General features: G+C 36.0%; 1 protein-coding gene across 4 annotated transcripts in view; it reads right to left on the bottom strand.

Moving 5' to 3' along the window:
• CNKSR2 (connector enhancer of kinase suppressor of Ras 2) overlaps positions 1–14,046 on the bottom strand; it is a 296,606-nt gene that overhangs the window by 149,428 nt on the left and 133,132 nt on the right. For all 4 annotated transcript variants that reach the window (XM_075539028.1, XM_075539029.1, XM_075539030.1 and 1 more), the window contains exons 7-8: positions 3,966–4,025; positions 902–970 (exon numbers count right to left, since the gene is read on the bottom strand). In XM_075539028.1, coding sequence (XP_075395143.1) covers positions 902–970; positions 3,966–4,025 — 129 coding nt within the window. The remainder of the gene's footprint in view (positions 1–901; positions 971–3,965; positions 4,026–14,046) is intronic.

Here is a 14,046-nt window from a genome sequence, read left to right as displayed (position 1 = left end):
AATGAAAATAATGTAACATTCATTTTCTAAATTTAGGATTAAGAAAGAGGATCCTTGAAAATTTTCAAAAATCACAGAATGCCACTGTCATTCTTAGCTAAATAAAGTCATGAGGTTCATAATCAACTCACTGCCCTAAAATTGACTCTGACTCACAGGGACCACATAGGACAAGGTAGAATGCCTCCTTTGGGTTTCTACTCTTTCCACTCTAAAATGAGACTTCCACATCTTTTTCCAGCAGAGTAGCTGGTGGGTTTGCATTCCTGACCTTTTGGTTAGCAGTGTAGCTAGTTAGCCAATGGATCACCAGAACTCCTCATGAGAACATTTTATTAATTTATTTAATTAATGCAATCGATTTTCAACTAAAACTAGAGTCAAGAGCTCTTCGAAGAAATGAAGACCCAATTCAGCTACTAAAGTTTAAAATTTTCAAAGAAATCTGTACTTAAAGGAAAAATGAAAACTCCTAGGCTGGTGTTTTTAGTAACAAATCAATGCTAAAGTAAATAAATCAATGCAAATGATTACAAAGCATATTTCCCAGGCAATCAAACTTTTAAAAATTAAACTTATAACACTTATATCAAGAAAATATCAAATTTATATGCATCACCACTTTAATTTTTATGCAAAATTACTATCCCAGTTCATTTGATGTATGTTATCCTACACCTGTCCACATAGTATTGTATTGGATGCTTCACTGAAACCACCACCGGCATTTCATGTTCTTTTCGAACCATGGTTACATTACATCAAATAATGAGAAATAGCTTTCCAGTGATTTCTTCAATTGTTCTACATACAGACAACTTCTTCTCATTAGTATTTTGTAAAACTTTAGTAAATCTTTAACTTAGTTCTTCCCACTGACTCTTAAGGTAATTATACATACCACAGTCTGATGATTAACTTGAATCACTTCATCGCCAGCATGGATTTTCTTACACCGATCTGCAGGTGACTGAATATAATATAAAAGAAATAATAAAGGACGTAATTTTATGAGTCATTTTCTCTCTCTGGCAATAAATAAGGTAATCTCTTTAAACTAGACCAAGTTTTAAATTATTGTCTTCAAGGAATTAAACAAATAAAAATTGTTGCCAGTATTTAATATGCTATTTGTACTCTGTATTATGACAGGAAATAAATGATAATACTAACTGAATGATAATGTTAACTTTTGTAAAAGTCATGCAGACAACCCTGCTAAGTTCTACTGATGAACAGCTTCATCATACATTTTAAAAGATTATTTTTTATAGACTTTGATCCTTTCTGCTTAATATACATAATTTGCATAAATTTCTATGCTCACATTATCAGCATAAATGTTGAAGACTAATAATTAAGATTCTAACTTTTTCATCATGAATAATATCAATGCGGAATAATTTAGAAAACCAAAGGTTGGTAGAAAGTAGCCCAAAACTGTATTGTATGATATTCTCTCTCTAAAGATCTAATTATATGATGAGCGATTTCTATGTTTTATATAATATGATACATCGGCAAATAAACCACATGCAATGTGCTAAAAATAAAATGCTAATGCTTCTATAGGATATAATAAACCCATCACTTTTTTCCTTATTCTCAATAGAGATTTATAAAACCAGCAATAAAAGTAATTTCTAGTTCATCTACTTTTCATTGACCTCCAATTTCCAGTAAAGAAGTCTTAAAACGACTTAACCTTAATTCAATAAACATATGTTTGATGAGTTGTTTAAGTTATTGAATACAAAAATGATCATCTGATGTATATACTATTACCTAATTTACAATGAAATGTTTTAAAACAATGTTAAAAGTATCTGCCATAAACAAGAATTCAAGCTAATACATCTCACAAAGTTCCAGTCTGTGAAGTAATAATACAAGTATACTACTAAGGAGCTAGATTCAGCTAGCATGTGAATGAAGCCCTAAGGATGACAAGGAAAAAATGTATTTATTCCACAGATCTTTATTAGTAAAAGAGAAAAATACCATATAAAAACCCTGAAAAGATAACACTATGGTATCTGTCCCTATTCCATCTGATCCACAATTGATCATTTTTAAGGAATGTATGAAGAAAAAATATCAAGCAAATGGTCCTGGTTTGATAGAAAATAGCATTTGTTACACATAAATTGAAATGAAAATAAGTCACATAAATTGTAGACTTTCAGTGTGAAGAAAGATCCTACAGATCATTTCTCATTTTGCATTTGAAAAAAATAAGAAATAGGAGAGCGAAAAAACGGGACCACTTTAGTGAGCAGGTTTACTAAGAGTGGACATATCTCCTATTTATAAATGACTAAGCATGCCAAAATCTGTAAAACATTTTCAAGAAAAAGATATTTCCAAAATAATTCATATGAGCAAAGCATATAATACGCAATGCTTTTCCACATATCCCACACAATAGACATATGTTCCTATCAAGTCTTCAAGATGTAGTTCAATTCATCATTTTTTCCCTGACTCTTTCTGATTTCCCTTGCTTGGTGGCATTTACTATTCTTTCCTTTGGTCATATGATTTCGCTACCCGTTTACAAAGATAAATTCAGACTTGCTTTAGGGCAGGAAAGGTAACATTAAAAAAAATTCTTTTATCACCCGGGCCCTTGCCTGGAGCATAGCCGACATACAAAAGAAGTTTGTCAAATAAATAATGAAATGAATATACGAATAAATGGGAATGATCACTGGCAAGCATATTGTTTCAGCGCTGTACTGTATTTTAAATTTTTAAACAGCTCACAATATATATTTAATTGATATTCTGATTCCTATATAACTCATATTTAATACCAAATTATGAAGCTGCTGTAGGAATTTGATTGATGAATATTATATGTTTTACCTTAACACAAAACGAGGAGATAAAGGTGGGGACAAAATCAAAGAAGGATTAAAAATACTATGTAATTTAGATGAATAGAACGTTAATTTTAAAAAGAAAATTTTGATAAATTGTCAAGATCAATAATAACTTGAGATTAAACTAATTTCATTTCATTCTTCTTTTAAGAAACACTGCACAAACATGTAATTTGTCAGAATCTCTAAATGATTTATTAATACCTGCATATAAAACAGAATGGAAGTCTGGAACAACCAGGTGCAGGAATGCTGATTTATTCTATTCAAATCAAGTATACAGATCAAGTTAATGCCCAATGCGAGCATTTCACATTTGTATAGCTTTTTATAGCATAGTCGTTCCCATTTATTAACTGGATTTCCATAGCAATGTAGTGAGGTATGTAGAGCAAATAATATTTCCCATTTAGAGTGGAGGAAACTGATGCAATGAGAGGGTAAGTGATTTACCAAAAGCAATACTGCCATGAGGAAGCAGAGCTGGTTAGGGCAGCCTTCAAGGGCTGGGGACTTCTGGCCCACTGCTTTTCAGTGGTTCTCAGACTTGATCATGTCTCCGACTCATTTAAAAGAGAATCTCTTGTTCAGAAATAGAGGCTAGGCCCTAGAGTTTCTGATTCAACAGGTTGACCACACTGTGGGAACCACTGAGCTGCTCCCTCCTATTCTGCAAGCAACGGAGCATAATTCTACAAGATTCAGAAAGCCTGCCCTATCTAATGTTCCTTTGAGGCATGAAGTAAGTTTCTTAAAATAACCAAAATATTTGACAGATGGAAGTAGATTCATTTTAGATGTCACCATAACTTGTCATGAACCTGAAAATACTTTACAAAAACACATCTCTGGCCGTGAACAGAAACCATCAAATTGACTTTAAGTAACTAGTTAAATCTTAAACAAATAAATTGACTGAAATTACTTGAAACCAGCTCTAACTCATTATGTCTTTTTAAGTTGTACTTCTTAATGTATGCATGTTACTCAAAAGTCAATGTTAATTATGTGAGATCTTTAAGCTGGTAAACATTAAAAGGGAAAAACACACTCCAAAACTTAAAATGCTATGATACTTACATTTTCTGTGGTTCCAGTAATTACATGGAGGCCATCATAGGTTGATTTAATATACATACCCTAAGAAAAAGACAGCATCAAGGGGGAAAAGTGAAGCAACTGGAATATTTTCAAATACATTATAACCTCACACACACAAAAAAACAAAATTACACTATGGAATTACAGTTGCTACATGCCCGAGTGATAGATATATGATTCAATTATGTCATTAAACTAGTGATAAAATCTTGCCAGATGTTCTGGTTTCTAATCTTGTGGGAAGTGGCTTGAAGTTTACTTAACCAAATAACTACTGGGTAAGTGAATCGCCTGAGATTTATAAAAATGTTGCATGTTAGTTCAATACTCTGAAGAGTTCAATTAATCTTGCACAAAGTCTACACTCTATGTTTCATGGCAAAATTAAAGTTAACAAAAGGTGACTCAAATATTGGCATATACTTGACACACATTACACAACAAACAGTAGGTTTCCACAGTGTTCTTTAAACTATAACTGGAGACCAACAAATGACAATACTACCTGTATTATCTTTTATATCATATTAATGAAGTTTCACTCATTCTATGTAATCAACTTTTCATGAATATTTAAGAAGTAATGTGTGACAACACCTCCACCTCCATAAAAGAGTAAGATTCTATTTCTACTTAAAAAATAGATTTTAGTAAAAACCTCATGAGAGTTTAACAATTATTCAGAAAATCTGGAATTGTGCAAACTCTAACAAATAACAAATAAAACAAAAAATTAAATTATGAGTAGTCATGGGACTTTAAAAGAAAAATATGTATTTTATCATTGACTATACTAATGTTACTATCAGTAGAATTACCTTAAGTCTCATGGGGATGTTCTATGATGTAATACAACAAAATGGCAAAGATGTCTCCAAAAATGAACCAGGGATATATAGAACTAAAAGTTATATGAATAGACTGAATTATTGCTTGATCATAGCCCTAATATTAGAACAAATAGTTCTTGAGGCATGGCCCTACCTTGTGCTTGCCCTCATATCACTGAAGATATTGGGTACCATAGAAAAATGTGGTGAAGAAATTAGATGGTTCCCAGCTATCAGGAAAAACAGTGTCTAGGGTCTTAAAGGTCTTGTCTCAAAACAAGCAGCCATCTAATTGAAGAGTCAACTAAGTCCACACAGAAGCAACATACCAGCATGTGTGACCAAAGGATTGCGTATAATAAGATCCAAATCAGAAGAGAGAATAGTACCCAGTACCTAAATTCCACACAACCAATTTGCAGAATGCTAAGGATGATGGTAGAAGCCCCCAAAACATTCCCTAGGGAATCCCCATTGCCCATAGACCAGGAATATGAACAGTCCTAATGTCTGACAAAGAATATTGTAAAGAGGTTCTTAGAAACAGTACTTGACTGAAATGCAACACTTTCTCATCAGATCTCTTTTTGTACACACTTTCAATTTGCCCTAAAATTTTAATATCATTTGCTTTTTCTTAGATTGAGGACTTTCACTGTTTTATATGATCGTTGTTGCTAGGTCCGTTGCCCCCCGCTCAACCCCACCCCCCCATTCTTTTTCCTTGTTTCATATGCTTTTCTATATAGGGAAGGCAGGATTTATGAAGACTAACTGAAATAATAATCCCCTAAGAAGGGAGGGTGAGGAAAATGGAAGGACAAGAGCAATGGATATAGAGGAAGAAAATGTTTCAAAGTTGATTGTGGTGATGTTTGCACAATTTTTTAAAAATATGATTGAACTATTGAATTGTATGTTATGTTAATGATAGCTCAATAAACAAATTAAAGATAAAAATATCCCAATCAAGAATTAAAATATACTAAATACAATTTGAAAATTATAGATTCAATTAATGGCTTTTTTTCCCTGCTGAAGAAGATTCTATCACTTTAAAATATCTTTTGGGGAAAAATTACTTAAATTTTATCTACAAAAGTGCTTTGCACTGTAAGTCATTGGTTCATTCCATAAGTGAAAACCGTTCATTTTAATGAAAGTCAAATTTGGAATAACAAGGATTGAGCAATAGCCAAGAATCCCAGTAAGAAAAAGCATATATTAGCACCATGTAAACAATTACTATAACGTTCACTTCCCAAGGCTTTTTATTAAGTATATGTTTCCAAAGTAATCCTGCTATCATCTAGTGCATTCCAATTCACAGCCGCCCTGCAGGAGAGGACGGATGTGATCATGGCCGGTAGAAGTTTCCAGGCGCTCATTCTTCTGTTTCCGTAAGAGCAGCAGCAGGAGCATTGGAATCACCACCCTTCTGAGCTAACAGCCAGAAACTTGGGCCATTGTGTCACCAGGAATCCTAATTGTTTATTTAGATATTTGAATATACATGTACTTCCACTGAAAGCAAGTAAGAGATAAAAATAAATAAGTATAGAACTCTCAGGAAATTATTGCGTAGACTTTAGAGTCTCTGGGTGGCACAAATGATTTGAGAAAGTCCATTAAATTAAAGATTGGTGGTTTGAATTCATTCATCAGTACTGCAGAAGAAAGGTCTGGTCATCTGTTTCCATAAAAATAACAGCCAATGGAGGTACAGGGAATCCAGGGTGGATGATACCTTCAGGACCAAGGGCGTGAGGGACGATGCTGGGAGAGTGGAGGGTGAGTGGGTTGGAAAGAGGGAACTGAATACAAGGATCCACATGTGACCTCTTCCCTGGGAGAGGGACAGCAGAGAAGGGGGGAAGGGAGACTCCGGATAGGGCAAGATATGACAAAATAACGATGTATAAATTACCAAGGGCACATGAGGGAGGAGGGAAAGGGGAGGGAGGGGGAAAAAAAAGAGGACCTGATGCAAGGGGCTTAAGTGGAGAGCAAATGCCTTGAGAATGATTGGGGCAGGGAATGTATGGATGTGCTTTATACAATTGATGTATGTATATGTATGGATTGTGGTAAGAGTTGTATGAGTCCCTAATAAAATATAAAAAAAGAAAAGAAAAGAGAAAAAAATGATTAGGGCAAAGACTGTACAGATGTGCTTTATACAATTGATGTATGTATATGTATGAACTGTGATAAGAATTGTATGAGCCCCAATAAATTGTTAAAAAAAAGCCATGGGATTAACACACACACACACAAAAATAACAGCCAAGATTCCTGACACAATCGCTAAAGACAAAGCGGTTGCATAAGGAAATGTGGTGAAGAAAGCTAATAGTGCCCGCCTATCAGAAGATATAGCTTGAAATAACCAAGCCACCATCAAACTCAGAAGCAACAAAGCCCATGTGGAAAAAGCACACTTGCCTGTGTGATAACGAGGTGCTGAAGTGATCAGTTATTAGACATCAAAGAACAAAAAATCATAGCATTATGTGCTCATCTCCATGATACGATTGCAAAAGACAAATGGGTGCATAAGCAAATGTTGCGAAGAAAGCTGATGGTTTCAGCTATCAAAAGACATAGTGTCTGGGGTCTTAAAGGCTTGAAGGTAAACAAGCGGCCATCTAGCTGAGAATCAACAGAGCCCACATGGAAGAAGCACACCAGCCTGTGTGATTAGGAGGTGCTGAAGGGATCAGTTAGTAGGTATCAAAGAACAAAATATCATGTCACTGTGCATGAGGGGGAGTGCAGGGTGGGGACCTAAAGCCCATCTGTAGGCAACTGGACATCCCCTCACAGAAGGGTCGTCGGGAGGAGACAGCCAGTCAGGGTGCAGTGTGGCAACAATGAAACGTACAACTTCCTGTAATTCTTAAATGCTTCCCCCTCCTCCCCACCCCAGGTATCGTGATTCCAATTGTACCTTACAAATCTAGCTAGACCAGAGGATGTACACTGGTACAGATAGAGACTGGAAACACAGGGAATCCAGGGCGGATGATCCCTTCAGGACCAGTAGTGAAAGTGGCAATACCAGGAGGGTGGAGGGAGGGTGAGATAGAAAGGGGGAACCGATTACAAGCATCTACATATAACCTCCTCCCTGGGGTATGGACAACAGAAAAGTGGGTGAAGGGAGACATTGGACAGTGTAAGATGACAAAATAATAATTTATAAATTATCAAGGGTTCATGAGGGAGAGGGAGCAGGGATGGAGGTGGGAAAATGAGGAGCTGATGCCAGGGGCTTAAGTGGAGAGCAAACGTTTTGAGAGTGATGATGGCAATGAATGTACAAATGTGCTTTATACAATTTATGTATGTATGGATTGTGATAAGAGTTGTATGAGCCCCCAATAAAATGATTTAAAAAAGAAAAATAAATTAAAGGAAAGTAGAAAGTATTAAAAAAATTACAGTCAAGAAAATCCTGTGAACCAATTCTACTCTATAATGTGTGTGATCACCATGAATTGGAATCAACCTGAAGTAGTAAACTTGGCTTTGGTTTGTTCAGGCTTTGATTCTAAAAGGTCATTTCAGTAATGTCATACGTCTTAAATATTGGTATCGGTTCCCCAAGTGACTGAGCTTAGGTCTCTCATGTGAAACAAAATGAGTGTAATTAAAAATGATGATCATTTACCTATTAACTATTTTCTTAATTGAAAAGTTTATAATTTTATATTATATAAAATAAGCCTTCTTAACAGAAGTAGAAATAGGAATTAAGTATCAATGGCTCTGTAGTAATATTGAATTTTAAGCTGGAGACAGGTAGATGTATCCCATTATTTATTGAAAGGTAAGGATAACATTGTTACTATAGAACTTAGAAAAAATAAGATGTTTGCAATCATTCTTCAGGTTTTAGCAAAACTGTCATCATTCCTCCACATCATTACTAATACCTACATGTTACAAACACAGGGAAGACTCTAAGTCTTTCATATATTTTTCACAATTGCCTGCCTGTGTGGTGGTGACTATTACGACCTTTTTGCGAGTAAAGGAAATGGTAGCTTGCCCTAAGTGGTGAAGTCATTGTTCAAGAACAGGCAATGTAATCCTAGAGTCCACATCTCAACTACTATCAAGAGTTGTGAGTTTTATGTATGGTTATTTGACTTATTGTTTAGTAACTAGATATTAAAGTCTAAGACTGACTGTTTAACATCTATTCTAAAGGACCAAGACATCTTTACCACACATGTGCAATGTAAAATATAGTAATAAGGAAGTAACTGGGCTTGATATTAACTTTATTTTAATTGTTCATCTTTTTCTGACAACTGTAAGCAGATGTTTATTTTTTTATTCCACATTTATCTCAGCGCTCTATATTTCTGATTATGAAATAAAGGTTTTTAGCAAGTGTTAAATAACTTCATAAATCACCAGGTAATAGAGAAATTCCAGTACCCTAAGAAAAAAATGACACCATTGATATTGAGTTAAGCAAATTCTTGAGATAATTTAACTATGACTGTGAATAATATGTGTTATTTAATAATTTTTTAAAAACTAGCAAATGAACTTAATTATCTACTATTTATAAAAAGATTCATCCTAATAACTGTACATAATTTATATTAAAATTAATTTAGATGGATAAAAATTATTTTTAATAGCTTACATACAGGTAGACCTAGCCATGTACATAGAAGTCAATTATAAAACTGGCCAGATCACTATCTGGCCGGCTCCTAGCAGCAAGTGACCTCTGAATCTCCCCCCCACCCGCGTGCAGAGCTGACCAGAGCTGGCTAATGCAACCTCTCACCAACTTTGCAAGTCTTTTTTTGCGGCCCGTTTTGCTCACGGCCTGCCCTGCACCCTGCACGAATACACCCGGAACCAGGAAGACAACTTACATTCCAGAAACTCGGATGTACCTGTGTCTCTCAATCCCTGACTACTTTACTTTATACAGACTCAAGGCAACCCAGTTACATGTTCCCTGGCAATATAAACACCACCCTTATAGCTTGAAGCACGACTCCCTCGGCCTGGACACTGTGAGACTTCACCCAGGATGGGTTTTTCTCCCTAATAAAGCCTGTTTGCTTAAATTCGACTGATTTGGTATCTGGCGCCCCTCGCCCACCTTACACAAACCTTATTGTAGGCATAACCAATATGATACAAACAATGCATATTTAAAGACTGTCACATAAAATAGATGTTTCTTGCAATATTTTCATTTCCAATCTCAATAAACCATCTGTGATAAGTGCTTGTAAGAATCAAATCTGACTTTTTATTTTTCTTATTTCCTTCTAACGAGAAAAATGGCCAAATGTTTAGAAAAATTATTATCTGATTATCTTCTGAATATTGAACAGTACACAGAAGCACATCTGATCACCTGTGTGTAAGGTTCGAACAGCAAGAGGACATAAAATTTAAATGGCTATCTTTCTGGAACAAAGATAATCCCAGGCTTTCCTTTCACCAGAAATGCCATTCTGCCTTTGTTCTTAAAAAAAAAAAAATCGATGAATTTTGGAGCTGACTCTAAACTGTTCCCTTTCTCCTGTTCAGTCTGCCAAAATGACATTTGCTTCATTCTGTTTCCAAATGCCAGTTAACCAGCAGGAGCCTAAGCAACCTCACAGTCAAGTCCGTGGAACAAGGCATGCTTGGAGACAGTGAAGGTGCTTACATTGGAAAAGAACTTTCTGAGGCCAAGTGTCTTACCCCAGGATGAGCTCCCAACTCAGTCCTTTAGATTCAACTGATGCAGTTTTGATATGTTAAGGTAGCCCCAATTTTCCTTCCAATAGCTTTCTGCTAGTTGTTGTTTAAAAATCATTTTAGAAGTATTATATCACAAATATGTTTTAATCATAACTAAGCACTGTGCTTGCCATTCCTTATAATTCTTCAAGGAACTGGAGATCTGAGAAATTCTAAGATATTTGGCTAACTTTGTAAGAAGCCGAGGAATACAAAAGAAAATCTTCAAACTTGGACAGGAATGGTGGGATCAATTACCCAGGAAGCAAAAGAGCAGTATGTAAACAACTGGTTCCTGCAAATAATGAATAATGCATCATTATGTAAACAATTGGTTCCCAGAAAGAATGTGTATAACCTGATCAGCTGGGACCACTCACCTAGGGAGTAAAACTCGCTTCTACTTACCCAGCCAAAAGGCCCACCCTTTACATCTCAAGAGACTCAAGAGCTGCAGCCCTATCCAGCATTAACCCACTACTTCTTTGTTCTCCTGTATAAAAACCTCTAACTCCATAAAGACCCCAGGGCACACTGTATTTTCACTTCATGCTGTCCTGCTTGAGCTGTATTATTGCTCAATAAAATTCCTTTTTCTTCACTCCTAACAGAGTAAAAGATTTTCTTCTGTGACAGAAACAATCTAAAATAAGTCCCTGGGTTAAGAACTCTGACTTACAGAGTAATAGAAGCCTTATAGTTGCCCCTTTATATTATGTAAATTTGCCCTCAATTTGGAATGACTGAATCAGCTCCTACTGGCAACAAATTCTTCATCACAATCACCTACAATTGCTACATGCATCATATTTCAATCACTTAAAAGGTTTCCCTTACACTAACCCAAATTAAACAAGTAATAACAACAACAACAACAAAATGGAACTCATTGTGATGGAGTCAGTTCTGACCCACTGTGACCCTCTAAGACAGAGTAGACAGAACAGCCTCCTATGGGTTTTTCCAAGACTGCAGATCTTTAATAGAGCAGAAAGCCTCATCTTTCTCCTGAGGTGTGTCTAGTAGATTTGAAATTATGGACTGTACATTTAGTAGCTCAATAGCTAACCAACTACATACGCAACAGAGCTCTACTATAACGCATTGCCATCGAGCTGGTGCAGACTCATAGCGACCATATAGCGAAGGGTGGAACCACCTCTGTGAGTTTCTGAGACTAACTACGGGTGTTGAAAACCTTTATCTCTCGTGGTGCTAGCTGGGTTTCAAACTGCTGACCTTGAAGACCACAGGATATTGCATAACTACTACACCACCTGGACTCCATAAAAGTAAGGTTGAATTGAACTTGTTCCAATTTACCTACAAATTCAACTTAAAGACACAGTGAGGAACAGATCTCATCAGTAACCAGGGGACTGCCTGCCTGTATCTATTTTGTCTTTTGAATAAAAAAGTAATGATCCATTGTACATAAGAGACATTCTGTTTTGAGATTGGCAGGCCTTCTGTAAATTTTTCTAGGCTAATTATACCTCGTTAAAGCTTAATCCCCCCCCTTTCCACTTCTTTCCTTCATTTATCATTTAGACATTTGCTATGGCTGAGCACAGGCTAAGTGTTACCAAAATCAGCAACTCTATTTAATTCAAATATAAGTGACTAAACTCACTTAATGGTGGCTGAGTTTTAAAATCACAACCTTGAATAAATTATTTTAAAGTCTTTATTTAGTCTACTCTCCTATGAATCACCAGAAAAGGTTGTATAAATTAATTTTGAACACTTCCTGTGTTTCTCTTCTTCCTCTGGAAATGTCTTCCCAATTATCCTTTCCCATTGGCCTTTTAACATAAATTTCCCAAAGTAGTTCCAGTTTTAAGTCATTCTCCCCAAATTCTCACACATTCCTGGAACAATTGCAAATTTGAATGTGGGCTCATGGAACTAGCTTTGTTCAGTTGCACTTCATTTAGATTTACCTGGACTCAAGCCTCTCCTCTATTATTTATTAACTCTATATTGTTGAGAAGGAAACTTAACGGCATCTTACTTGGATTTAAAGGGTTTCTTTTGCATATAATCAAATATTAACTATAAAGAGCCTGAACTAAACTGCAAACACCAGTCAGAAACTGCTCTCTCTCACTTGCATCGAGTCAATATGGACTCATAGCTACCCTAGAGACAAGATGCAAATGCCCCTGTGAGTTTCCAAGACCGTAACTCTTGACAGGAATAGAAAGTACTGCCTTTCTCCTGAAGAGCCAGGTCAGGTTTTGAACTGCTGGCCTTGTAATTAGCAGCCCAACTCATAGCCACTAGAAAAGGAGTGTTGTCAAACCATGCATTACCTCCTAACTGAAATCCTCAAAAGCCTCCTGACGTGGCGAGAAGGCTACATTATCCTTATCAGCCAGGTTAGAAGTAAGCAGTCATCAATAATAAAATGTGTTAAACTTAGCTAATCTATGTTTCTCCCTCTTCTCTTTATTAAGGACTCTTGTGCAGTGAGTTATGTATTGGGTTGTTAAACACAAGGTCAGCAGTTCAAACCCACCAGCCTCTCTGTGATGAGGCTGTCTGCCCTGGTGGTGCAGTGGTTAAATGTTGGGCTGATAATCACAAGGTCAGCAGTTTGAAACCACCATTGCTCCACGTGAAAAAGACCAGGCTTTCCACTTCTGGAAAGACTTACAGTCTCTGAAATTCGACAAGGTCATTATGAGTCAAAGTCAACCCAATGGCAGTGAGCAAAGACTTACAGTCTCCGAAACACTAAGAAACAGTTGTATTCTTCCCAAAAGGTTCACTACGAGTCAGAATCCATTGGATGGCAGTTGGTTTGGTTTTAGAGCTTTCTTCTTCTTATAAGGAGCCTTATTAAAGCAAAGGTTAAACTGTCCATTTTAACCAAAAACTTGGTGGTTCGAACCAACCAGCCACTTTGAGGGAGAAAGATGCTGTTTTCTGGTACTGTAAAGAATCATAGTCTTGGAAACGCCATAGGTCAGTTGTACTCTGCCTGTGGGGTCACTAGAACTCAGAATCAATTCAGTGGGACTTCTTGTTTTAAGCCCCATTGTACCTAACCTCTTCAGTCCATTTGCTTTTTCTGGAAACAAAATGACCTCCATATATGCATACAGAAACCTTCAAATTGTGGTGAGCTTCTATTTGTAACAACGTATTTAGGGCCAATTGATGTTGTCTCATATGAAAAATTGGAAAATTAATACCTACTCTGTAAAATTTGAGAAAAGTACTTGGCAAGTTGTAGGCATTCCTAGTCTTTCCCTTCGATTTCCCAGATTATTTAATTGAATGTGCTCAGCATTTAAAAATAATGACAATTCCAGAGAACAGACACATATTTTTCTTCTAAATTAAAGGCAATAAAAGACAAGTCCAGGGCTTTATCTGTATTAAAACAAAATCAAGATTTCTTAAAGTCCATTAATTAACATTGTATTGAATCACATTATGTGACTATTTACACACAC

Source organism: Tenrec ecaudatus, chromosome X, assembly GCF_050624435.1.
Source record: "Tenrec ecaudatus isolate mTenEca1 chromosome X, mTenEca1.hap1, whole genome shotgun sequence".
Classification (NCBI taxonomy): Eukaryota; Metazoa; Chordata; class Mammalia; order Afrosoricida; family Tenrecidae; genus Tenrec; species Tenrec ecaudatus.
Note: the sequence above shows the minus strand (reverse complement) of the source record. Positions and strands in the feature narration are given on the sequence as shown.